The 26,902-nt window shown below is 48.5% G+C and overlaps 1 protein-coding gene across 1 annotated transcript in view; it reads right to left on the bottom strand.

Annotated features, from left to right (window-relative positions):
- Positions 1-26,902, bottom strand: part of cfap65 (cilia and flagella associated protein 65) — a 198,388-nt gene that overhangs the window by 14,125 nt on the left and 157,361 nt on the right. Inside the window, exons 29-33 of the mRNA XM_078404358.1 lie at positions 26,274-26,467; positions 22,546-22,698; positions 16,107-16,466; positions 12,140-12,274; positions 7,999-8,055 (exon numbers count right to left, since the gene is read on the bottom strand). Coding sequence (XP_078260484.1) covers positions 7,999-8,055; positions 12,140-12,274; positions 16,107-16,466; positions 22,546-22,698; positions 26,274-26,467 — 899 coding nt within the window. The remainder of the gene's footprint in view (positions 1-7,998; positions 8,056-12,139; positions 12,275-16,106; positions 16,467-22,545; positions 22,699-26,273; positions 26,468-26,902) is intronic.

Raw genomic sequence — 26,902 nt, 5'->3', positions numbered from 1 at the left:
GATCATGGCTGATCACTCTCAATCAGTACCCCGTTCCTGCCTTCTCCCCATACCCCCTCACTCCGCTATCCTTAAGAGCTCTATCCAGCTCTCTCTTGAAAGCATCCAACGAACTGGCCTCCACTGCCTTCTGAGGCAGAGAATTCCACACCTTCACCACTCTCTGACTGAAAAAGTTCTTCCTCATCTCCGTTCTAAATGGCCTACCCCTTATTCTTAAACTGTGGCCCCTTGTTCTGGACTCCCCCAACATTGGGAACATGTTTCCTGCCTCTAATGTGTCCAATCCCCTAATTATCTTATATGTTTCAATAAGATCCCCCCTCATCCTTCTAAATTCCAGTGTATACAAGCCCAATCGCTCCAGCCTTTCAACATACGACAGTCCCGCCATTCCGGGAATTAACCTAGTGAACCTACGCTGCACGCCCTCCATAGCAAGAATATCCTTCCTCAAATTTGGAGACCAAAACTGCACACAGTACTCCAGGTGCGGTCTCACCAGGGCCCGGTACAACTGTAGAAGGACCTCTTTGCTCCTATACTCAACTCCTCTTGTTATGAAGGCCAACATTTCATTGGCTTTCTTCACTGCCTGCTGTACCTGCATGCTTCCTTTCATTGACTGATGCACGAGGACACCCAGATCTCGTTAAACTCCCCCTCCTCCTAACTTGACACCGTTCAGATAATAATCTGCCTTTTTATTCTTACTTCCAAAGTGAATAACCTCACACTTATCTACATTAAACTGCATCTGCCATGTATCATCCGCCCACTCACACAACCTGTCCAAGTCACCCTGCAGCCTTATTGCATCTTCCTCACAATTCACACTACCCCCCAGCTTAGTATCATCTGCAAATTTGCTAATGGTACTTTTAATCCCTTCGTCTAAGTCATTAATGTGTGCAGGAGAAGGCCATTTGGCCCTTCGAGCCAGCACCGCCATTCAATGTGATCATGGCTGATCATTCTCAATCAGTACCCCGTTCCTGCCTTCTCCCCATACCCCCTGACTCCTCTATCCTTAAGAGCTCTATCTAGCTCTCTCTTGAATGCATTCAGAGAATTGGCCTCCACTGCCTTCTGAGGCAGAGAATTCCACAGATTCACAACTCTCTGACTGAAAAAGTTTTTCCTCATCTCAGTTCTAAATGGCCTACCCTTTATTCTTAAACTGTGGCCCCTTGTTCTGGACTCCCCCAACAATGGGAACATGTTTCCTGCCTCTAACGTGTCCAACCCCTTAATAATCTTATACGTTTCGATAAGATCTCCTCTCATCCTTCTAAATTCCAATAATATCAACAATAACACTATAATCAATAATCAATGATATCACTATTTATTTTCTAAACCAGACCTAAATCGTGGCTTTTTGCTCATGGCAACATAGAAAATGTTGTGCACGAGGAGGCCATTTGGCCCTTCGAGCCAGCGCCGCCATTCATTGCCATCATGGCTGTTCATCCACAATCAGTAACCCATGCCTGCCCTCTCCCCACACCCCTTGATTCCGCTGGCCCCTAGAGCTCTATTAAATTCACCCAGTGAATCGGCCTCCACTGCCTTCTACGGCAGAGAATTCCACAAATTCCACAACTCCCTGGGTGAAAAAGTTCCTTCCTCACCTCAGTTTTCCTCCAGCTTTCCTCCCTTGCTTTCTCCAATCCCATCAATCTCTGGCCTCCCCTACCTATTGATCATCTCCTCCCTCAGCTACACTTATTGGCGATCCTTGCTCCTCCCTTCTCACTGCTACGAATCGTGCACGGCGGTGCCTTATGTCGGTGTCTCCCAATCCAGCAACTGGTCCAACTTGCCTTTGGTCAGCCACTGGACTGAAACGGAGAGAAAAACATAGTGAAGTCCTGCCGTTTAAATCTGCAGGTCCCTTGAGCTTCCGGCATTAAAGTCACGTTTACCCCTTTGTGATCTAACAATCTGTCACTGTGTGTGGAAAATGCAAAGTATTGGGAGTCCCGGAGTTTCTGTAAGAGAAACTAAACGACATGAAACCAAAGCAACTAATTCCATTGCTTGACACTCGTGATAGTTAGTGAACAAAAACTTGACACAAAATTTGATAACTAGCACATTAGTGCACGGTTGGTTTCAAGGATAGTATTAAAGGAGGAAAGAGATCGAGGCGGAGGGATTCCTTAATGAGGGAGTTTCAAAGGCTGGAAAGGAGACAGCCGAAGGAAATGGTGCATAAAACCAGAAAAACTCAAAAAGGCCAGAATAGACGAAAGTCACAGATCTCGGAGCGTCGAGGATGTAACAGAGATCGGGAGGGGTGAAAACATGTTGGGATTTGACAATGAGGACGGGAAATTCAGAATGAGTTATCGCCACAGGTCAACGAACCGAGGGTGTTAGCTGAACACAACACAACGCTGGATGTTATAAGTAGGAAGGAACTGCAGATGCTGGTTTAAGCCGAAGATAGACACCAAAACGCTGGAGTGACCCAGCGGCTCAGAGGGCATCTCTGGAGAAAGGAGAGGTGGTGTCTCGGGTCGAGACCCTTCTTCAGACTGAGAAGAGGCAGGGGGAAAGGGAAACCAGAGATATTATGGAGATATATTATCGTGGAGCCACAGACGAGTTTAAATTAATGGGAACGTCAAAAACGCTGGCCGGGGAAATCTAACAAGACATGCTGAGGTTTAAGCAACGGATGAGAATTTTAGAAAATGGGAGTGCTATCAGAGAGGAGCAATGTTAAGGACCCAGGTCCATGCAGTATTAATGATCGGCCAAGTAAATATCATCAAGAATGTTTCATTGTCAGATGGACTGGGACAAAACAGTGAAATTCTTGCTTGCTGCAGCTTTGCAGACACTTTAAGGCAACAGCACAACAAACATATTTGGCACCAGGTGGTATCGCATTTCACAAGGTTTGGATAACATTACTCATAAAGGACAAGTCCAGGTCTCCCGAAAACTGTGGTGACACTGTTGGATAGGGTAGTGAAAAGGACACAGGTGCTTCTGCTATAACACGTTTCCATGCCACAATCTGTCATAATAACGTAATGTTAAGTTAAAGAGCACGCCTTGTATTACGCGGACCAAACTGGGTACAATGCTATTTCGATCAGGAGCTACAGAACCACTTAAAAATTACTTTGGGAAATTGGCAAGCAGGAAAATAGCTGCCTTGAGAAAAAAAGTTTACATGGAACTTCCCTGGAGTAATCAGACGCCATCCGTCTATTAAGAACACAACTGCTACTTTAACTGTCGGTGACCATTAAAGTTCACAGGCAGTCACTTCTACTGACCATCAGTCTGAAGAAGGGTCTCGACCCGAAACGTCACCCATTCCTTCTCTCCAGAGATGCTGCCTGTCCCGCTGAGTTACTCCAGCATTTTGCGTCTAACCTCTACTGACACTTGTGCAATGGTCCTCCGTTAGAAAATGTCACGTCAAGTCTTTAGTAATTTTAACTTGCAGTAATAAAAAAAAACTTATTGTTATTGAAAAGACTTCTGTTTATAGAATCCTGTGGGAATTAGAGACCTTTGAACTATCTTTGATCAGGCTTTATCCGACTTTGTAGAAATAAAGAACTACAGATGCCGGTTTATACCAAAGATAGACACAAGGTTCTCCAGTAAGTCAGTGGGTTAGGCAGCAACTTGGAGAAAAAGGATGGGTGACATTTCGGGTTGGGACCCTTCTTCACGCCAGTTGTCTTTGTAACACAAATTTCTCTCGTGCTAAGTTTCTTGAGAACGCACTTTATAGCAGAACTACCTGTATTTTGTTACAAGAAAACATTGACAATGCTAAATTATATCGTTAAATGGAATGGGATTTATAACAACTAATATGCAATTTTTAATTAGACGTTCGAGATACAACGTAGAAACAAGCCCTTTGGCGCACCAAGACCGCACTGACCTGCGATCACCCCGTACACCAGCACTACCCCACAATTTACAATTTTTCCCGAAGCCAATTAACCGACAAACGTGAACGTCTTTGGAGTGTGGATGTCGGAAGCCCGCAGGCCCTGCCCTGGCTGGGGGCCGACATCGGGAGCTCCGGCAGCGGCAGCGTCTTCGCCCGCCCAGAATCGCGGGGCTTGGGTCGGCCCGCCGCGGACCTTTCACCGCCCGGCGGGGGCTTCAATGTCGGGTGCCATGAACGCCCCGACATGGCAACTTCAACAGCCTGACCATGGGAGAAGACGGCAGGGGAAGAGAAAAGACATCCTGGCCTTCCATCGCAGTGAGGAGGTGACTGGAGGAGACTCACTGTGATGGATGTTTCTTTTTTTTGGTTTTGTGTTGGTTTGTGGTTGTGTGTGTTATTGCTTATTTTTATTGCTCTTATTGTAGGACTGTGGGTGACGGAATTTCGTCCAAAAGACTTTTTTTTTTTTTTTGGGTAACAATAAAGGCGATTCCGATTCTGATTTCTGAAACCAGAGCGTCCTGAGAAAACCCGCGCGGTCACGGGGAGAACGTGCAGACTTTGTACAGACGGCACCCGTGGATCGAACCCGTGTCTCTGCCGCTGTGAGACGGCAACTCTACCGCTGCGCCACTGGAAGGGGCTGTCAGTTGATTGCTATCCCAATTGTGAATTAATTATGTCTACGACTAAGTCTGTGAATTAGTTGCAAACATAATGCAGCAATTTGATTTGTGAAAATTATGACTTTAAACTGAATAACTATTTATTAGTTAACTAGTGGGGTTCTGCAAGGCTCGGTGCTGGGACCGCAGCTATTTACAATATACATTAATGACTTGGATGAAGGGATTAAAAATCCCATTAGCAAATTTGGAGATGATACAAAGCTGGGTGGTAATGTGAACTGTGAGGAAGATGCTATGAGGTTGCAGGGTGACTTGGACAGGTTGTGTGAGTGGGCGGATGAATGGCAGATGCAGTTTAATGTGGATAAGTGTGAGGTTATCCACTTTGATGGTAAGAATAGGAAGGCAGAGTATTATCTGAATGGTGTCAAGTTAGGAAAAGGGGACGTACAACGAGATCTGGGTATCCTAGTGCATCAGTCACTGAAAGGAAGCGTGCAGGTACAGCAGGCAGTGAAGAAAGCCAATGGAATGTTGGCCATCATAGCAAGAGAAGTTTGGTATAGGAGCAAAGAGGTCCTTCTGCAGTTGTACAGGGCCCTAGTGAGACCGCACCTGGAGTACTGTGTGCAGTTTTGGTCTCCAAATTTGAGGAAGGATATTCTTACTATTGAGGGCGTGTAGCGTAGGTTTACTAGGTTAATTCCCGAAATGGCGGGACTGTCATATGTTGAAAGACTGGAGCGACTAGGCTTGTATACACTGGAATTTAGAAGGATGAGAGGAGATCCTATCGAAACATATAAGATTATTAAGGGGTTGGACACGTTAGAGGCAGGAAACATGATCCCAATGTTGGGGGAGTCCAGAACAAGGGGCCACAGTTTAAGAATAAGGGGTAGGCCATTTAGAACTGAGATGAGGAAAAACTTTTTCAGTCAGAGAGTTGTGAATCTGTGGAATTCTCTGCCTCAGAAGGCAGTGGAGGCCAATTCTCTGAATGCATTCAAGAGAGAGTTAGATAGAGCTCTTAAGGATAGCGGAGTCAGGGGGTATGGGGAGAAGGCAGGAACGGGGTACTGATTGAGAATGATCAGCCATGATCACATTGAATGGCGGTGCTGGCTCGAAGGGTCGAATGGCCTCCTCCTGCACCTATTGTATATTGTCTATTGTCTAGTTGGTGATTTGCTCCTTTAACCAATTCAAAGTTTTGGTTAGCAAAGGGTAGATGACGATTCTCTTAATCCGGCATGCTTGGGCGGCACGGTGGCGCAGCGGTAGAGTTGCTGCCTTACAGCAAATGCAGCGCCGGAGACTCAGGTTCGATCCTGACTACGGGCGCCGTCTGTACGGAGTTTGTACGTTCTCCCCGTGACCTGCGTGGGTTTTCTCCGAGATCTTCGGTTTCCTCCCACACTCCAAAGACGTGCAGGTATGTAAGTTAATTGACTGGGCAAATGTAAAAAAAAATTGTCCCTAGTGTGTGTAGGATAGTGTTAATGTGCGGGGATCGCTGGGCGGCGCGGATTCGGTGGGCCGAAGGGCCTGTTTCCGCGCTATATCTCTAAACTAAACTAAACTAAACTAAACTAAATTGCATTAACCTTCATTTGAGAACTGCCTTATTAACCAAATATATTGAATTCTTGCACATCAATCAAATTACTTGAATAATATTGTGTTCTGTCTGCTGAATAAATGGTGTCTTGGATAAGTTAGGATCTACAGAGAAAAAGTAAAAGGAAAAATAATTCATCGTTAGCAACCTGCAAAGTATCAGATTGTGAGACACGAGGAACTGCAGATGCTAGTTTACAAAAAGAGACACATAGTACCGGAGTAACTCATTGGGTCGGGCAGCATGAATTGGTGATGTTTCACGGCAGGACTATTCTTCGGGCTCTGAACGATCCGAATCTGACGAAGGGTCTGACAGTGAAGAAGGGTCCCGACCCCAAAAAACATCACCTATCTATGTTTAGATTCATGGAGTCACACAGCAAGGAAACAGGCCATTCGGCATACTTTGCCCACATCAGCCAACATGACCCATCTACACTCATCCCACCCGCCTGCATTGGGCCAAAATAGACAATAGACAATAGGTGCAGGAGTAGGCCATTCGGCCCTTCGAGCCAGCACCGCCATTCAATGTGATCATGGCTGATCATTCTCAATCAGTACCCCGTTCCTGCCTTCTCCCCATACCCCCTGACTCCGCTATCCTTAAGAGCTCTATCTAACTCTCTCTTGAATGCATTCAGAGAATTGGCCTCCACTGCCTTCTGAGGCAGAGAATTCCACAGATTTACAACTCTCTGACTGAAAAGGTTTTTCCTCATCTCCGTTCTAAATGGCCTACCCCTTATTCTTAAACTGTGGCCCCTTGTTCTGGACTCCCCCAACATTGCGAACATGTTTCCTGCCTTTAACGTGTCCAACCCCTTAATAATCTTCTACGTTTCGATAAGATCCCCTCTCATCCCTCTAAATTCCAGTGTATACAAGCCTAGTCGCTCCAGTCTTTCAACATATGACAGTCCCGCCATTCCGGGAATTAACCTAGTAAACCTACGCTGCATGCCCTCAATAGCAAGAATATCCTTCCTCAAATTTGGAGACCAAAACTGCACCAAAATATCCCTCGAAACCTCTCCTATCCATGTACCTGTCCACTTGTTTCTTAAACATTGCAATAATAGTCCCTGCCTCAACTATTTAAGAGAGAGTTAGATAGAGCTCTCTAGGGGCTAGTGGAATCAAGGGATACGGGGAGAAGGCAGGCACGGGTTACTGATTGTGGACGATCAGCCATGATCACAATGAATGGCGGTGCTGGCTCGAAGGGCCGAATGGCCTCCTCCTGCACCTATTTTCTATGTTTCTATGTTTCTGCCTCATCCAGGCAGCTCATTCCATACACCCCACCACCCTTTGTGTGAAAAAGTTACCCCTCGGATTCCTTTTAAATCTTTCCCCATTCACCATAAACCCACCTACTCCGGGCAAGAGGCTCGGTCTGTCCACATGGTCTATTGCTCTCACGATTTTATACACCTCTAATAAGATCTCCAGAGACGCCAACTGACCGTTGAGTTACTTGAGCACTTTGCATCTTTTTTTTTTAAGCGTCGGCTAGTATTGGGAGTGCATGAACTGTTACGAGACCCGATGTCCATTCTGTTGCCGAAGCAGTAGTGATATTGGGCTCAGAGCATCCCCCATCGGAAGAAAAGTCACCAACCCTGGCAGCAATGCTTGGCTGCGATTCAATGGCTGACATCTTCTTCTCAGGAGCTAGTATAGCACTAGGCATGGTGGCCAAATGCTTCCATGCTGTCATTTCTGTAATTCCGTGAACCATAACATACACAAATTATACATGTTACGTAAGAAATCGGTTTTTTTGGGGGGGGAAGGTGCATCACTTACTCGAGTTCTTCCATACTCATCGAGATCCCTTGTGTATTCAAAGGCTCCAGACTGATCCTGAATACAAAATAGAAGATGTGAAGTTTAGTTCGGTTTAGTTTAGTTTAATAATAATAATAATGCATTACACTTATATAGCGCTTTTCAAACACTCAAAGACGCTTTACAGGGATTTCTAGAACATAAAGAAGTGAATAAATAGATAAATAAGTAAACGAACAGAAAAAGGAGACAGAAGGTGAGGTGACGGTCAGTGGTTGAAGGCAGTGCTGAACAGGTGAGACTTCAGTGATGTTTTGAATGTGGTGAGTGAGGAGGAGTCTCTGACGGTTTGGGGTAGTGAGTTCCATAGGGTGGGAGCAGCGATGGAGAAAGCCCTGTCCCCCCAGGATCTGAGTTTGGTCCGGATGGGGGGGGACAGGAGATTGGCAGCAGCAGAGCGGAGGGTGCAGGTGGGAGTGTGCCTGTGGAGGAGGTCAGTCAGGTAGGATGGGGCCAGGTTATGGAGGGCTTTGTAGGTCATGAGGAGGATTTTGTACTGGATTCTCTGGGGGATGGGGATCCAGTGGAGTTTGTAAAGGACAGGGGTGATATGGTCACGGATCGGGGAGTGGGTTTAGTTTAGTTTAGAGATACAACACGGAAACCTTTCTGTCCTGGGCCTCCTCCATTGCCCGGGTTACTGATTGTGGATGATCAGCCATCATCACAATGAATGGCGGTGCTGGCTCGAAAGGCCGAATGGCCTCCTCCTGCACCTGTTTTCCGTTTCGATGAGCAGAATTAGACCCATTCGGCCCATCACGTCTACTCCGCCATTCAATCACGACTGATCTATCTCAGGGAGTGGCACGGTGGCGCAGCGGTACGGTTGCTGCCTTACAGCGAATGCAGCGCCGGAGACTCAGGTTCGATCCTGACTACGGGCGCCGTCTGTACAGAGTTTGTACGTTCTCCCCGTGACCTGCGTGGGTTTTCTCAAAGATCTTCGGTTTCCTCCCACACTCCAAAGACGTACAGGTATGTAGGTTAATTGACTGGGCAAATGTTTAAAAAAACATTGTCCCTTGTGTGTGTAGGATAGTGTTAATGTGCGGGGATCGCTGGGCAGCGCGGACCCGGTGGGCCGAAGGGCCTGTTTCCGCACTGTATCTCTAAATCTAAAAAATCTAAACTTTGGCCCACCGAGTCCGCGCCGACCAGCGATCCCCACACACTAAGACAATAAACAATAGACAACAGGTGCAGGAGTAGGCCATTCGGCCCTTCGAGCCAGCACCGCCATTCAATGTGATCATGGCTGATCATTCTCAATCAGTACCCCGTTCCTGCCTTCTCCCCATACCCCCTGACTCCGCTATCCTTAAGAGCTCTATCTAGCTCTCTCTCTTGAATGCATTCAGAGAATTGGCCTCCACTGCCTTCTGAGGCAGGGAATTCCACAGATTTACAACTCTCTGACTGAAAAAGTTTTTCCTCATACAAAATCATGAGAGGAATAGATCGGGTAGATGCACAGAGTCTTTTGCCCAGAGTAGGGGAATCGAGGACCAGAGGACATAGGTTCAAGATGAAGGGGAAAAGATTTAATAGGAATCCGAGGGGTAACTTTGTGGTGGGTGTATGGAATAAGCTGCCAGAGGAGGTAGTTGAGGCTGGGACTATCCCATCGTTTAAGAAACAGTTGGACAGGTACATGGATAGGACAGGTTTGGAGGGATATGGACCAAGTGCAGGCAGGTGGAACTACTAGGGTAGCTTGGACATTGTTGGCCGGTGTGGGCGAGTTGGGCCGAAGGGCCTGTTTCCACACTGTATCACTCTATGACTCTAAGTAACATGATGGAGAAAGAGAAAACAACTCTTGTGCAATAGAGTGGCACAGCTGTTAGAGACGCTGGCTCACAGCACCAGACATCGGGCTCGATGCCAACCTTAGATGCCAGCTGCGTAGAGTTTGCACATTCTCCCTGTGACTACTTCGATTTCTTCCAGGTGCTCCAGAGGTCCGAAGATGTGTGTAATAAAAAGGAACTGCAGATGCTGGTTTATAGGGCGGCCTGGTGGCACAGTTGCTTCCTGACAGCTCTTGCAGCGCCAGAAACGTGGGCTCGATCCTGACTACGGGCGCCGTCTGTACGGAGTTTGTACGTTCTCCCCGTGACCTGCGTGGGTTTTCTCCGAGATCTTCGGTTTCCTCCCACACTCCAAAGACGTACTGGTTTGTGGGTTAATTGGCTTGGGTTTGTATACTTGGTGTAAATGTAAATTGTCCCCTAGTGTGTGTCCCCTAGTGTAATTCTCTGCCTCAGAAGGCAGTGGAGGCCAATTCTCTGAATGCATTCAAGAGAGAGCGAGATAGAGCTCTTAAGGATAGCAGGGTCAGGGGGTATGGGGAGAAGGCAGGAACGGGGTACTGATTGAGAATGATCAGCCATGATCACATTGTGTGGTGGTGCTGGCTCGAAGGGCCGAATGGCCTACTCCTGCACCTATAGTCTATTGTCTATTGTCTAAGAGCCTGTTTCCATGCTGTATTCCTCTGTGACCCTGTATTGATTTTAAAGAGCACTGGGGCAACATAGACAATGGGAACATAGATTTATTCGTTGGAGCGCAGGAGGATGAGGGGTGTTCTTATAAACATGTACAAAATCATGAGCGGAATAGATCAGTGAAATGCACAAGTCTTTTACCCAGAGTAGGGGAATTGAGAACCAAAAGACATAGGTTTGGGGGGGAAAGATTTAATTAGAACCTGAGGGGTAACTTTTTTTGTGGATATATGGAACAAGCTGCCCCAGGAGGTTATTGAAGTAGGTACTATCATAACGTTTAAGAGACACTTGGACAGGTACATGGATAGGACAGGTTCAGATGGTTATGGACCAAGCGCAGGCAGGTGTAACTAGGGCACGTTGGTCGGTGTGGTCAAGTTGAACTGAAGGGCCTGTTTCCACGCAGTAGGATTCTATGACTCTAGACCTACTTGTCTTCCCTCAGCGCTCTCTCTGACTGCACTGAGCTAGCCTGGCCTGCTCTGCTCAAGTCTCTGACTGGACCTGACTGTGGAATTATTTGTGGGAATCTCTGCTGCAGAAGGCAGTGGAGGCCAATTCACAGGATGAATTTAAAAAAGAGTTGGATAGAGCTCTCGGGGCTAGCGGAATAAAGGGATACGGGGAGAAGGCAGGCACGGGTTACTGATTGTGGATGATCAGCCATGATCACAATGAATGGCGGTGCTGGCTCGAAGGGCAAAATGGCCTCCTCCTGCACCTATTGTCTATGTTTCTATGTTTCGACTGTTGGCTCAGAGTGAGGAGCACTGACCACGGCTGGCATTAACCTTACACGGACTAGGTTGGCATTGGTTCAGAGGGTAATGGGTCAAGCACGGGCAGGCGGGACTGGTGTAGATGGGAGGGGGGGCATGCTATTCGGCGTGGGCAAGTTGGGACGAAGGGCCTGTTTCCACGTTGTAGGACTCGATGGGTTTGATTTGTCTACAGCGTGCAGCGTAGGTTTACTAGGTTAATTCCCGGAATGGCAGGACTGTCATATGTTGAAAGACTGGAGCGACTAGGCTTGTATACGCTGGAATTTAGAAGGATGAGAGGAGATCTTATCGATACGTATACGATTATTAAGGGGTTGAACACGTTAGAGGCAGGAAACATGTTCCCAATGTTGGGGGAGTCCAGAACAAGGGCCCACAGTTTAAGAATAAGGGGTAGGCCATTTAGAACTGAGATGAGGAAAAACTTTTTCAGTCAGAAAGTTGAGAATCTGTGGAATTCTCTGCCTCAGGAGGCAGTGGAGGCCAATTCTCTAAATGCATTCAAGAGAGAGCTAGATAGAGCTCTTCAGGATAGCGGAGTCAGGGGGTATGGGGAGAAGGCAGGAACGGGGTACTGATTGAGAATGATCAGCCACGATCACATTGAATCGGTGCTGGCTCGAAGGGCCGAATGGGCTCCTCCAGCACCTATTGTCTATTGTCTATTGTCTATTCCACGCGATGTGTTTCCTGAATAAATTATCAGACTAAACTAATAAACAATGACTCCAAGTCCTCTGGAGAGAGGGTTTGCACGGACGACACACGTGCTCTCCCGCTCGATCCTCGTCCAAGTCTTACCTGGAAGACATCGGAGGCAAGGCGATGACTCGGGGCCGAGCTGTCAGCATCACCTCCCCCCGACTGGCTTCGATCACTATATTCTGCAGCGTATTCTCCAGAATCAGCTCCAAGATGTCACTGAACTCGGGGAGCCTGGGAAGAGACGGAGATGGAAAAGAGGGAGTTTACCGAATACCAAATAAAAAAACTTTTGTTTAGTTTGTAGATACAAAAAATGCTGGAGTAACTCAGTGTATACAATCTCAACGTACGACAATCCCACCATTCCGGGAATTAACCTTGTGAACCTACGCTGCACTCCCTCAATAGCAAGAATGTCCTTCCTCAAGTTTGGAGACCAAAACCGCACACAGTACTCGAGGTGATCATGGCTGATCATCCACAGTCAGTAACCCGTGCCTGCCTTCTCCCCATATCCCTTGATTCCGCTGGGCCCCAGAGCTCTTGGATTGTTAGAAGCATTATTGACCTGCAGCATATGGAATTGCAGACAGAATATAATTAACATCAGTCTGTAAAAGCATGCACAGTCACCATCTGAAAGAGAGTGATTGACGCAAAATGCTGGAGTAACTCAGCGGGACAGGGCAGCATCTCTGGAGAGATGGAATGGGCGACGTTTTGGGTCGGCATCCGCAGTTCTTTCCTACACGTCTGAAAGAGAAAGATGAGTTGACATTCCGATGACCTGATGGCCGGGAATTCTCTCCCCTCCCCTCTCCCGCTGGGATGAAGATGCAAAACCATGAAAGCACGCACCGCTAGATTCAGAAACAGCTTCTTTCCCATTGTTATCTGGCCCTTGAAACCACCTCCCCAAGGATGAATTTCCCGAGCTTCCAATCTACCTTGTTGCAGCCCTTGTACTTTTTTCTTAATCTGCACTTTCTCTGCAGCAGTCAAGGGTAAATGCTCCACTCTGTGCTGGAGCAACTCAGTGAGTCCAAAGACCTACAGGTCTGTAGGCTAATTGGCTTGGGTAAAATTGTAAACTGTCCGTAGTGTGTGTAGGATAGTATTAGTGAGCGGGGATCGCTGGTCGGCGCGGACTTAGTGGTCCAAAGGGCCTGTTTCCACGCTGCATCCCTAAACGAAAACTAAACAGCACAACATAAGTTAAAATGGTGAGAAACTGGGAGATCCAGCGTGTCTTGGCGAAACGGTCGCCTAGTCGAAGTTTGGTCTCAACGATGTCTGCATCGGCATCACTGACATAGTAGATAAGGTTTGAAAAGGTGCACGTGAACTTAAACCTATGATTTTAGAAGTCTTTTCCGGGGATTGTCACCTTGTGGTGGTGGAGAAGCTCGTGTGGTCCTGAGATCCTGAGAGCGATGCCGTCTGGGGCTACGCTCCTGGTAGGGTCACCCATGGCGGTAAGGTCGAGGGGGGAGGTCCCTGACAAAGAGCGATCCAACCGAGACCTCAACGGTGGAACAGGCAGAGGGAGGATAACGGCTGACTTTAGTAGGAGCGTCACAATGGCTGGGAAGGCGGATGGATGAAGGCTGCAGCAGAAAAAGGTCCCCGGTTGTCTTGGACTCCACGCCACTGGATCCTGACCCAGATCTGTCAAGACCGTGTAGTGGCTGTCTGTGCACCAGTCTCCCCACGTTAGACAAAGTCACGCACGGGCGTCCTTACAAGAGAGGACAGTCATACTCGCTTCGAGTGACCGCCGATGATGATTCAGAAGCAAAAATGGTATAAACCGAATCTCAGCAGACATGTTGTTGAGGTGAAGAGGGTTCCAGAGGCGGCACGGCGGCGTAGCGGTAGAGCTAGTGCCTTATGGCGTTGACTACTGCAACTCCCTATATACTGGGATCAGCCAATCTTCCCTGTCCCGCCTGCAACTGGTCCAAAACGCCGCAGCGAGACTCCTGACGGGTACCCGTAAAAGGGACCACATCACCCCGATTCTGGCCTCTCTCCACTGGCTCCCAGTACGGTACAGAATCAACTTCAAGCTCCTCCTATTCACATATAAAGCCCTAAATGGACATTCCCCCCCCTACATCAAAAATCTTCTAACCCACCTCTCTAACTCCAGGTCCCTCAGGTCGGCCGACTTGGGGCTACTCACTATCCCGCGGTCTAGGCTTAAGCTCAGGGGTGACCGCGCTTTTGCGGTTGCAGCTCCTAGACTGTGGAACAGCATCCCTCTCCCCATCAGAACTGCCCCCTCCATCGACTCCTTTAAGTCCAGGCTCAAAACCTATTTCTACTCCCTAGCGTTTGAGGCTCATTGAGGAGGCGCTGTGAACTGTTTTGTATGTGCTGTTATGTTTGTGTGCTACTGTATGTTTCATTTTTTCCTTAGTACCTAATCAGATGTACAGCACTTTGGTCAACGTGGGTTGTTTTTAAATGTGCTATACAAATAAAATTGACTTGACTTGACCTCCCGCCACCCATTCAGCTTGTCCAAACCTCCAGCCTTTGCGGTAAACCGAAAACAGATGCTGCAATGTTAAAGAAAAGGAAAGCCGCTGCAGCTTGTGGATCGGACACTGCCTGCTGTAGCAGGGTGAGGTGGAGGACACTAACAGCACCAGGTGGCTCAGTGGGAGAGTTGCTGCCTTACTGCGTCAGCGACCCGGGTTCGATCCTGACCACGGGCGCTGTCTGTACGGAGTTTGTACGTTCTCCCCGTTCGGCTCGAAGGGCCGAATGGCCTACACCTGCACCTATTGTCTATTGTCTATTGACCTGCGTGGGTTTTCTCCGGGTGCTCCGGTTTCCTCCCATGCTCCAGAAAAAAAATACAGGTTTGTAGGTTCATTGGTTTTGGTAAAAAATCGTTAATTGTCGCTAATGTGTGGGATAGTGTTAGTGTACGGGGTGATCGCTGGTCAGTGCGGACTCGGTGGGCAGACGGGCCTGTTTCCGTGCCGAATCTCTAACGTCTGAGACCCTTAAAAATGGCACGACGGGGGTTGTAAATTCCATTCCATTTAATAATATTGTTTGTAGGTTTGACAATAGACAATAGACAATAGGTGCAGGAGTGGGCCATTCGGCCCTTTGAGCCAGCACCGCCATTCAATGTGATCATGGCTGATCATTCTCAATCAGATGGGCTCCCCCCCCCGCCCCTCCCCCCCATCCCCAATCTTTGCACATCCCCAATCCTTTTCACTCGTCACTTTAATTTCACATTTGATGTATCTTGTTGTATTTTAGACAGTTGGCAGACCGATTTCCCCCCTGTGATAAATAAAGTTCTATCAGAAAATAACAGTCTGAAGAAGGGTCTCGACCCGAAACGTCACCCATTCCTTCTCTTCTGAGATGCTGCCTGACCCGCTGAGTTCCTCCAGCATTTTGTGAATAAATAAAGTTCTATCGTAGCGTATCATGTTGTTATCAGTACATTAGGGCGGTCACGGTGGCGCAGCGGTAGAGTTGCCGCCTTACAGCGAATGCAGCGCCTGAGACCCAGGTTCCATCCCGACTACGGGCGCCGTCTGTACGGAGTTTGTACGTTCTCCCCGTGACCTGCGTGGGTTTTCTCCGAGATCTTTGGCTTTCTCCCACACTCCAAAGACGTGCAGGTATGTAGGTTAATTGGCTTGGCAAATGAAAAGATTGTCCCTAGTGGGTGCAGGATGGTGTTAATGTGCGGGGATCGCTGGTCGGCGCGGACCCGGTGGGCCGAGGGGCCTGTTTCCGCGCTGTATCTCGAAACTAAACTAAAGGATTCAGGATATCTTTATTTGTCATCCAAAAAACAAGTCTTTTGGACGGGATTTCGTCACCCACAGTCCAACAATAAGAGCAATAAAATAAACAAATTACCCAACCCCAACCAACACAGAACACAACAAAAAAAAGAAACATCCATCACAGTGAGTCTCCTCCAGTCCCCTCCTCACTGTGATGGAAGGCCAGAATCGCTGCAACAGGCCCTTTGGCCCTTGATGTCTCGCGCCTATCATGATGCTAGCTTTTTATTGCTTACCTTTTCAGGTGTTGCCTTCGAGCGAGCTGCTCTTCGATACGAATTGCATTCAGAGACTCCTGCCCTTCCTCCGTGAGCAGCTTGTCATCCACTTCATCGCTGGCCGACTCTGTGTCCTGCTTGACGTCTGAGGTCTCCGGGTCAGTCAAGCTCGACCCTTCCTCAGACCCTGACAGCTGGGTACTGTCCTCCTCTCGCTCAGCGCTGAAGTCCACCCTCAAAGCCTCAGCCTCGGCTATCTTGGCGTTCCTCACGGCCAGCTCCTCGCCCTCCTCACTCCAGAACTGCACAAAGTAGGGGATGGGCTCGGCCGACTGGGCTGCCAGCACCTGCTGGAAGGAGTCGTCTTCCAACAGACACCTGCAATAAAAACCAAAGAGCCGTCAACCTCAAACGTGCGGTGACATGCAAGCACGACAAACCGCTGCCTCCGAGCTTGTGCGGGGGAGGAACTGCAGACGCTGGTTTACACCAAAGGTAACGAGGCGGAAAATGCTGGTGTATCTCAGCGGGTGACTAATCTACTGGAGTTTTTTGAGGATGTAACTAGGAAAATTGACAGGGGAGAGCCAGTGGATGTGGTGTACCTCGACCTTCAGAAAGCCTTCAACAAGGTCCCACATAGGAGATTAGTGGGCAAAATTAGAGCACATGGTATTGGGGGTAGGGTACTGATATGGATAGAAAATTGGTTGACAGACAGAAAGCAAAGAGTGGGGATAAATGGGTCCGTTTCCGAATGGCAGGCAGTGACTAGTGGGGTACCGCAAGGCTCGGTGCTGTGACCCCAGCTATTTACAATATATATTAATGACTTGGATGAAGGGATTAAAAGTACCATTAGCAAATATGCAGATGATACAAAGCTGGGTGGCAGTGTGAGCTGTGAGGAAGATGCTATGAGGTTGCAGGGTGACTTGGACAGGTTGTGTGAGTGGGCGGATGCATGGCAGATGCAGTTCAATGTGGATAAGTGTGAGATTATCCACTTTGGTGGTAAGAATAAGAAGGCAGATTATTATCTGAATGGTGTCAAGTTAGGAAAAGGGGACGTACAACGAGATCTTGGTGCCCTAGTGCATCAGTCACTGAAAGGAAGCATGCAGGTACAGCAGTGAAGAAAGCCAATGGAATGTTGGCCTTCTGCAGTTGTACAGGGCCTGAGTGAGACAGCACCTGGAGTACTCCAAAGACGTACAGGTATGTAGGTTAATTGGCTGGGTAAATGTAAAAATTGTCCCTAGTGGGTGTAGGATAGTGTTAATGTGCGGGGATCGCTGGGCGGCATGGACTTGGTGGGTCGAAAAGGCCTGTTTCCGGCTGTATATATATGATATGATATGATATGATACTGTGCGCAGTTTTGGTCTCCAATTTTGAGGAAGGATATTCTTGCTATTGAGGGCGTGCAGCGTAGGTTTACTAGGTTAATTCCCGGAATGGCGGGACTGTCATATGTTGAAAGACTGGAGCGACTAGGCTTGTACACACTGGAATTTAGAAGGATGAGAGGGGATCTTATCGAAACATATAAGATTATTAAGGGTTGGACACGTTAGAGGCAGGAACATGTTCCCAATGTTGGGGGAGTCCAGAATCAGGGGCCACAGTTTAAGAATAAGGGGTAGGCTATTTAGAACTGAGATGAGGAAAACCTTTTTCAGTCAGAGAGTTGTGAATCTGTGGAATTCTCTGCCTCAGAAGGCAGTGGAGGCCAAGTCTCTGAATGCATTCAAGAGAGAGCTAGATAGAGCTCTTAAGGATAGCAGAGTCAGGGGGTATGGGGAGAAGGCAGGAACGGGGTACTGATTGAGAATGATCAGCCATGATCACATTGAATGGTGGTGCTGGCTCGAAGGGCTGAATGGCCTACTCCTGCACCTATTGTCTATTGTCTATTGACAGGTGGCATCTCTGGAGAGAAGGAATGGGTGAGGTTTACAGGGGGTGAGACCCTTCTATAGACTGGAATCAGGGGAGATATGGAAAGGTAAGGTGTGAAAAGGACAAATCAAAGCAGACGATGAGAATGGAGAATGGTTCATTGTTGGCTGAGGGGAAGGTGACAACGAGGCATACAATCAGTAACATTCATCAGAAGGACAGTGAAACTAATCAGAGAACTAGGGTGGGGAGCGACAGAGAGAGAGGGAAAGCAAAGGGTTAATTGAAGTGAGGACAAATCAGTTTTCTCACCGCTGGGTTGTAAGCTGCCCGAGCGACCTGCGCGAGATAACCACTTATGAGGTGCTTGGGTGGTAATCAACCAGAAGCGGAACCAACCAGAGGGAAATATGAGGTGGTGTTCCTCCAATTTGCGTTGGGCCTCAGAATGAGTTACTCCAGCATTCTGTGTCTTTCTTCGGTGCTTACCAGCTTGTTGCTTTGAGTCTCCAGATTTATAGACCCGTATTTAACAAGGCAAGAATATTAACAACTCTAATGGCATTCACCTTTATTGCATAATCGGAGACCCACACAGCCCTGGCCATGCACTCATATCATCGGGAAGAAGGTACAGGAGCCCAAAAGTCTTAACATCCAGGTTCAGGAACAGCTTCTTCCCTACAGCCACCCCCACAGATTTGTGGAAGGATATTCTTGCTATTGAGGGCGTGCAGCGTAGGATTACTAGGATTACTCCATTTAGAACGGAGATGAGGAAGAACTTTTTCAGTCAGAGAGTGGTGAAGGTGTGGAATTCTCTGCCTCAGAAGGCAGTGGAGGCCAGTTCGTTGGATGCTTTCAAGAGAGAGCTGGATAGAGCTGTTAAGGATAGCGGAGTGAGGGGGTATGGGGAGAAGGCAGGAACGGGGTACTGATTGAGAGTGATCAGCCATGATCGCATTGAATGGCGGTGCTGGCTCGAAGGGCTGAATGGCCTACTCCTGCACCTATTGTCTATTGTCTATTGTCTATTGTTAATTCCCGGAATGGCGGGACTGTCGTATGTTGAAAGACTGGAGCGACTGGGCTTGTATACACTGGAATTTAAAAGGATGAGAGGAGATCTTATCGAAACATATAAGATTATTAAGAGGCAGGAAACATGTTCCCAATGTTGGGGGAGTCCAGAACCAGGGGCCACAGTTTAAGTATAAGGGAGAATTTAGAACGGAGATGAGGAAAAACTTTTTCAGGCAGAGAGTTGAAAATCTGTGGAATTCTCTGCCTCAGAAGGCAGTGGAGGCCAATTCTCTGAATGCATTCAAGAGAGAGCTAGATAGAGCTCTTAAGGACAGTGGAGTTAGGGGGTATGGGGAGAAGGCAGGAACGGGGTACTGATTGAGAATGATCAGCCATGATCACATTGAATGTTGGTGCTGGCTCGAAGGGCCGAATGGCCTACTCCTGCACCTATTGTCTATTGTCTATTGTTATTGAACGCTACGACCTCAAATAATGTGTGGGATAGAACTGGAGGGCGGCGCGGACTCAGTGGGCGCGGAATGGCCTGTTTCCGAATGATACGAATAAATGAATGATACCTTATTATCACATGTGGCGAGTCCCAGTGAGATCCTTTCTTTTGTAATTCACAGGGTATGCAAAGAGACGCCACCTATAGGGCGCTGAGAAAGTTACAAAGTGTTCCATCGAGTTCCCAATGGTCTCCCTTTGTCGTCGGTGGGCCGCCCATGCCGGGTCCCTCTTTGCTCTCAGCATCCCCCACCGCCCCCCCCCCCCCACCCCCACCCCCACCCCCCAAGCCGGGTCCTTATCTGTTCTCTCGGCAGCCCCCCCCAATACGGGACCCTCTTTGCTCTTGGCTGCGCATCCGGCACCAACGTGGGTCCTTCCGAACTCCGGCACGCTCTCGAAACTAAACTAAACCAAACTAAACTAAACTAAACTAATAATGGAGTGGAGAGTTAGGCTGCTTCAGAGCCTGTGGTGTGGATTAACAAGCGATTTCGAATCGGAGGCTCGAGTGCTGGGTTGAAGGGCCGAATGGCCTCCTCCTGCACCTATTGTCTATTGGAACAGCGGCAATCACAGACGGATGGGGGCAGTGAGAGAGGGTCACGGTACACATGACACAAAACTAAACTAAACAAAATTTACCCCTGCCAATGCAAAAAAGATCCTGCAAAGTGCTGATCCACTTCCCATGGGTCAAGACATAAAATAAATTGTAGTTCTTGCAGATTGGAGGGTAGCAAATGTGACCCCCACTATAGACGATAGTCAATAGGTGCAGGAGTTGGCCATTCGGCCCTTCGAGCCAGCACCACCATTCAATGTGATCACTATTTAAAGAAAGGTGTGGTAAAGTTGCCGCCTCACGTTGCCAGAGACCCGGATTCGGGGGCTGTCTGTGCGGAGTTTGCATGTTTAGATTTAGAGATACAGCGCGGAAACAGGCCCTTCGGCCCACCGGGTCCGCGCCGCCCGGCGATCCCCGCACACTAACCCTATCCTACACCCACTAGGGACAATTTTTACATTTGCCCAGCCAATTAACCTACAAACCTGTACGTCTTTAGAGTGTGGGAGGAAACCGAAGATCTCGGAGAAAACCCACGCAGGTCACGGGGAGAACGTACAAACTCCGTACAGACGGCGCCCGTAGTCAGGATCGAACCTGAGTCTCCGGCGCTGCATTCGCTGTAAGGCAGCAACTCTACCGCTGCGCCACCGTGCCGCCCATGTTCCTCCTGTGACCAGGTGGGTTTTCTCCGGGCGCTTCGGATTCCTCCCAAACTCCAAAGTCTTACAGGTTTGTAGGTTCATTGGCTTCTGTAAATTGCCCCTAGCGTGCAGGACGCGGAAGAGGGATAGCATAGAAATAGCGCACGGGGGGATCGTTGCTCGACGCGGACTCAATGGGCAGAAGGACCTGTTTCCATGCTGTATCTCGAAACTAAACTAAACAAGGGTGTTGAACGAATTGGAAAGTTGCGACCAAAGAGCCAGAACATGTTGGGCCAAATAGACGGCATGGGTGTAAAGCGGTAGAGTTGGTGCCTTACAGCGCCAGAGACCCAGCTTCGATCTTGTCTACGGGTGCAATCTGTATGGCGTTTGTATGTTCTCCCTGTCAAGTCAAGTCCATTTTATTTGTATAGCACATTTAAAAACAACCCACGTTGACCAAAGTGCTGTACATCAGTTCAGGTACTAAGAACGAACATACAATGGTACACAAACATAACAGCACATACATAAACAGTTCACAGCGCCCCCTCAGAGAACCTCAAACGCTAGGGAGTAGAAATAGGTTTTGAGCCTGGACTTAAAGGAGTGGATGGAGGGGGCAGTTCTGATGGGGAGAGGGATGCTGTTCCACAGTCTCGGAGCTGCAACCACAAAAGCGCGGTCACCTGCGTGGGTTTTCTCCGGGAGCTCCGGTTCGCGCCCACACTCCAAAGACGTGTAGGTTTGTAAGTTAAGTAGCTTGGCAAAATTGTAAATTATCCCTAGTGTGTGTAGGATAGTGTTAGTGTGCGGGGATCACTAGTCGGCATGGACTCGGTGGGCCGAAGGGCCTGTTTCCACACTGTATCTCTAAACTAAACCAAACAAGGGAGTTGAACAAATTGGAAAGTTGAAACCAAACAGCCAGAACATGTTAAACTTCAAAGCTTTTCTTTACTGTGTCATTACATAGAAACATAGAGAACAGGTGCAGGAGGAGGTCATTCGACCCTTCGAGCCAGCACCGCCATTCACTGTGATCATGGCTGATCATCCACAATCAGTACCCGTGCCTGACTTCTCCACATACCCCTTGATCCTGCTAGCCCCTAGAGCTCTATCTAACTCTCTTTTAAATTCATCCAGTGAATTGGCCTCCACTGCCTTCTGTGGCAGAGAATTCCACAAATTCACAACTCTCTGGGTGAAAAAGTGTCTTCTCACCTCAGTTTTAAATGGCCTCCCCTTTATTCTTAGACTGTGTGTGGCCACCGGTTCTGGACTCCCGCAACATTAGGAACATTTTTCCTGCATCTAGCTTGTCCAGTCCTTTTATAATTTTACACGTCAATAGACAATAGACAATAGGTGCAGGAGGAGGCCATTTGGCCCTTTGAGCCAGCACCGCCATTCAATGTGATCATGGCTGATCATTCTCAATCAGTACCCCGTTCCTGCCTTCTCCCCATACCCCCTGACTCCGCTATCCTTAAGAGCTCTATCTAGCTCTCTCTTGAATGCATTCAGAGAATTGGCCTCTATAAGATCCCCTCTCATCCTTCTAAACTCCAGTGAATACAAGCCCAGTCTTTCCAATCTTTCCACACACGACAGTCCCGCCATCCCGGGGATTAACCTGGTGAATCATTCCACAATGTTTTTGACCAGCTCTCACAAATATGGCTTCCTGCAGATGGGAGGACTTAAATTGGCCTCCTTCCGTGCTATGGGATGGTCTGGATGTCTGAAATGAGATGGGAATTCAGCTCCAAGGCCGAGCGGCAACAAAGTTCACACTTACCTCAGAACCGTCGAGAGGATGTCGGTCGTGAGCCTCCTGTCGTCCTTTGAGGCAAATTTGAGTGGGTCGGCGCAGGTATCGGACCACTTGCCCCAGGTCCTCCCACCGTTTCCAGCTTGCAAAATGGCTGAGAGTGGCGCTGAAATAAGGTTTCTGCCAACGCAGAAGTTAGTGAACAAATTAGTGTAAAGCCGTAGGACATCGGAGCAGAATTCGGCCGTTCGGCCCATCGAGTCTGCTCCGCCATTCAATCGTGGCTGATCTATCTCTCCCTCCCAACCCCCTTCTCCTGCCTTCGCCCCATAACCCCTGACACCCGCACTAATCAAGAACATGCCAATCTCTGCCTTAAAAACATCCATTGACTTGGCCTCCACAGCCGTCTGTCGGAATGAATTCCACAGATTCAACACCCCCTGACTAAAGAAATTCCTCCTCATTCCCTTTCTAAAGGTACGAGCTTTTATTCTGTGGCTCTGCCCTCTGGTACTAGACTCTCCCGCCAGTGGAACATCCTCTGCACATCCACTCTGTTATGAGACCATAGGACGCAGGAGCAGAATTAGGTCATTCGGCCCATCGAGTCTGCTCTGCCATTCGATCATGGCTGATCTATTTTTTCTCTGAACCGTGCTCCCCTGCCTTCGCCCCATCGCATGGGATTGGATTCCTTTCTTCCCAGCGTTTTGGCACTCTATTACGTGACAGTGCGACCCAGTACACACCGGCTCAGCTGGTAGAGCTGCTGCCTCACAGCGCCAAAGACCCGGGTCCGGTCGTGACCAAGGGTGCTGCCTGTGTTAAGTTCGCACATTCTCCCTGTGAGCATGTGGGATTCCTCCGGGTGCTTTGGTGTTCTCTCATATCACCATTTGGGCGGTCACGGTGGCGCAGCGGTAGAGTTGCCGCCTTACAGCGAATGCAGCGCCGGAGACCCGGGTTCGATCCCGACTACGGGCGCCGTCTGTACGGAGTTTGTACGTTCTCCCCGTGACCTGCGCGGGTTTTCTCCGAGATCTTCGGTTTCCTCCCACACTCCAAAGACGAACAGGTGTGTAGGTTAATTGGCTTGGTAAATGTAAAAATCATCCCTAGTGGGTATAGGATAGTGTTAATGTGCGGGGATTGCTGGGCGGCGCGGACCCGGTGGGCCGAAAGGGCCTGTTTTCGCGCTGTATCTCTAAACTAAAACTAAACATGCAGTTTGTAGGTTAATTGCCCTCTGTAAAAAAAGTCTCAAATGTGCTGTCGGGAGTGGGGGGGAAAAGAGGGACAACGAAGAGCTAGTGTGAACGGATGGTTGATGGTTGGCGAAGCCTCGATGGGCCACGTTTCAATGCTGTATCTCTAAACTAATAAGAACCGAAGAAATGGAAGCTGGAGAAGTGCATACAGCCCCTGAAACCTGCTCTGCTATTCATAAGTAATTGGGGCAGTATTAGACCATTCGGCCCATTAAGTCTACTCCACCATTCAATCATGGCTGATCTATCTGTCCCTCCTAACCCCATTCTCCTGTCTTCTCCCCATAGCCTCACATAGAAACATAGAAAATAGGTGCAGGAGTAGGCCATTCGGCCCTTCTAGCCTGCACCGCCATTCAATATGATCATGGCTGATCATCCAACTCAGTATCTTATACCTGCCTTCTCTCCATACCCCCTGATCCCTTTAGCCACAAGGGCCACATCTAACTCCCTCTTAAATATAGCCAATGAACTGGCCTCAACTACCTTCTGTGGCAGAGAATTCCACAGATTCACCACTCTCTGTGTGAAAAAAAACTCCTCTCATCTCGGTCCTAAAAGACTTCCCCCTTATCCTTAAACTGTGACCCCTTGTTCTGGACTTCCCCAACATCGGGAACAATCTTCCTGCATCTAGCCTGTCCAACCCCTTAAGAATTTTGTAAGTTTCTATAAGATCCCCCCTCAATCTTCTAAATTCCAGCGAGTCTATCCAGTCTTTCTTCATATGAAAGTCCTGCCATCCCAGGAATCAATCTGGTGAAACTTCTCTGTATTCCCTCTATGGCAAGAATGTCTTTCCTCAGATTAGGAGACCAAAACTGTACGCAATACTCCAGGTGTGGTCTCACCAATGCCCTGTACAACTGCAGCAGAACCTCCCTGCTCCTATACTCAAATCCCCTCGCTATGTATGCCAACATTCCATTGGCTTTCTTCACTGCCTGCTGCACCTGCATGCCTACTTTCAATGACTGGTGTACCACGACACCCAGGTCTCGTTGCATCTCCCCTTTTCCTAATCGGCCACCATTCAGATAATAGTCTGCTTTCCTGTTCTTGCCACCAAAGTGGATAACCTCACATTTATCCACATTATACTGCATCTGCCATGCCTTTGCCCACTCACCTAACCTATCCAAGTCACCTTGCAGCCTCCTAGCATCCTCCTCACAGCTAACACTGCCCCCCAGCTTCGTGTTATCCGCAAACTTGGAGATGTTGCATTGAATTCCCTCGTCCAAATCATTAATATATATTGTAAATAGCTGGGGTCCCACCACTGAGCCTTGCGGTACCCCACTAGTCACTGCCTGCCATTCTGAAAAGGACCCGTTTATTCCTACTCTTTGCTTCCTGTCTGCCAGCCAGTTCTCTATCCACATCAATACTGAACCCGGGCTAATCAAGCTCACACCCAATACTCACACCCGGGCTAATCAAGAATCTATCTATCTCTGCCTTCAAAATATCCATTAACGTGGCCTCCACAGCCTTCTGTGCCAATAAATTCCACAGATTCACCACCCACTGACTAAAGAAATCCCTCCTCATCTTCTTCCTAAAGGAACGTTCTTTGATTCTGTGGCTTATTGGTCCTAGACTCTCCCACTGGTGGGAACATCCACTCCACATCTACTCTATCCAGGCCTTTCACTATTTCAGTGAGGTTCCCCCACATCCTTCTAAACTCCGACGAGTAGAGGCGTAGTGCCATCAAACGACGATCATATGTTAACCCGCTCGTTCTTGAATACCATTCAACATATTGGCTGATCTCCCATTTTCCTCCCCTTCCTCATATTTTTCAGATTTTTAAAAGATTTTTTTTAGATTTAGAGATTCAGCACGGAAACAGGCCCTTCGGCCCACCGGGTCCGCGCCACCCAGCGATTCCCGCACATTAACACTATCCTACACACACTAGGCACAATTTTTTTTAATATATTTTTTTTACATTTGCCCAACCAATTAACCTACATACCCGCACGTCTTTGGAGTGTGGGAGGAAACCGAAGATCTCGGAGAAAACCCACGCAGGTCACGGGGAGAACGTACAAACTCCGTACAGACGGCACCCGTAGTCAGGATCGAACCTGAGTCTCCGGCGCTGCATTCGCTGTTTTATGCAGCAACTCTACCGCTGCGCCACCGTGCCGCAAAAGTGGATAACCTCACATTTATCCACATTATACTGCATCTGCCATGCATCTGCCCACCTGCCCAACCTGTCCATGTCACCCTGCAGCCTCGTAGCATCCTCCTCGCAGCTCACACTGGCTGCCACATCCAAATCGTTAATATATATACAGTATTGTAATTAACTGGGTTCCCAGCACTGAGCCTTGCGACACCCCCAATGTTCTGCACCTCCTTTCTATGTTTCTGTGCATGTAAATGCTTATTTGCCGTTGTGATGGTACCTGCTTGAACTACCTCCTCCGGCAGCCCGTTCCACACACCCACCCACCCTTGCCCTACCTCATGATGTAGTGTTTGGAAACGTCGGATGAGAAGTTCTTGTGGTACTCCTCCATGGAGTGTGCTCTGGCCGTGACCCCCAGGTGCAGCAAGAACGCCTGCGGCGGCTTCGGCTTCTCCCACAATCCAGGCGGGAGCTTCTCCACATTCTGGCCTTCCCATGTCTCCGTGATCTCCTTGATCGGAGGCAGGGTCTGCGCACAGATTGGCAAAGCTCTTGACATTTCTGACCACTGTGTTTTGCTTTAACTTCAATTATTTAGCACGCTTCCAAGTTGGACAATAGACAATAGACAATAGGTGCAGGAAGAGGCCATTCGGCCCTTCGAGCCAGCACCACCATTCAATGTGATCATGGCTGATCATTCTCAATCAGTACCCCGTTCCTGCCCTCTCCCCATACACCCTGACTCCGCTATCCTTGAGAGCTCTATCTAGCTCTCTCTTGAAAGCACTCAGAGAATCGGCCTCCACTGCCTTCTGAATTCCACAGACTCACAACTCTTGAGTGAAAAAGTTTTTCCTCATCTCCGTTCTAAATGGCCTACCGCTTATTCTTTGAAACATAGAAACATAGAAAATAGGTGCAGGAGTAGGCCATTCGGCCCTTCGAGCCTGCACCGCCATTC

Source organism: Rhinoraja longicauda, chromosome 8, assembly GCF_053455715.1.
Source record: "Rhinoraja longicauda isolate Sanriku21f chromosome 8, sRhiLon1.1, whole genome shotgun sequence".
NCBI lineage: Eukaryota > Metazoa > Chordata > Chondrichthyes > Rajiformes > Arhynchobatidae > Rhinoraja > Rhinoraja longicauda.
The sequence above is the reverse complement of the archived record's forward strand: the minus strand, read 5'-3'. Positions and strand labels throughout refer to the sequence as shown.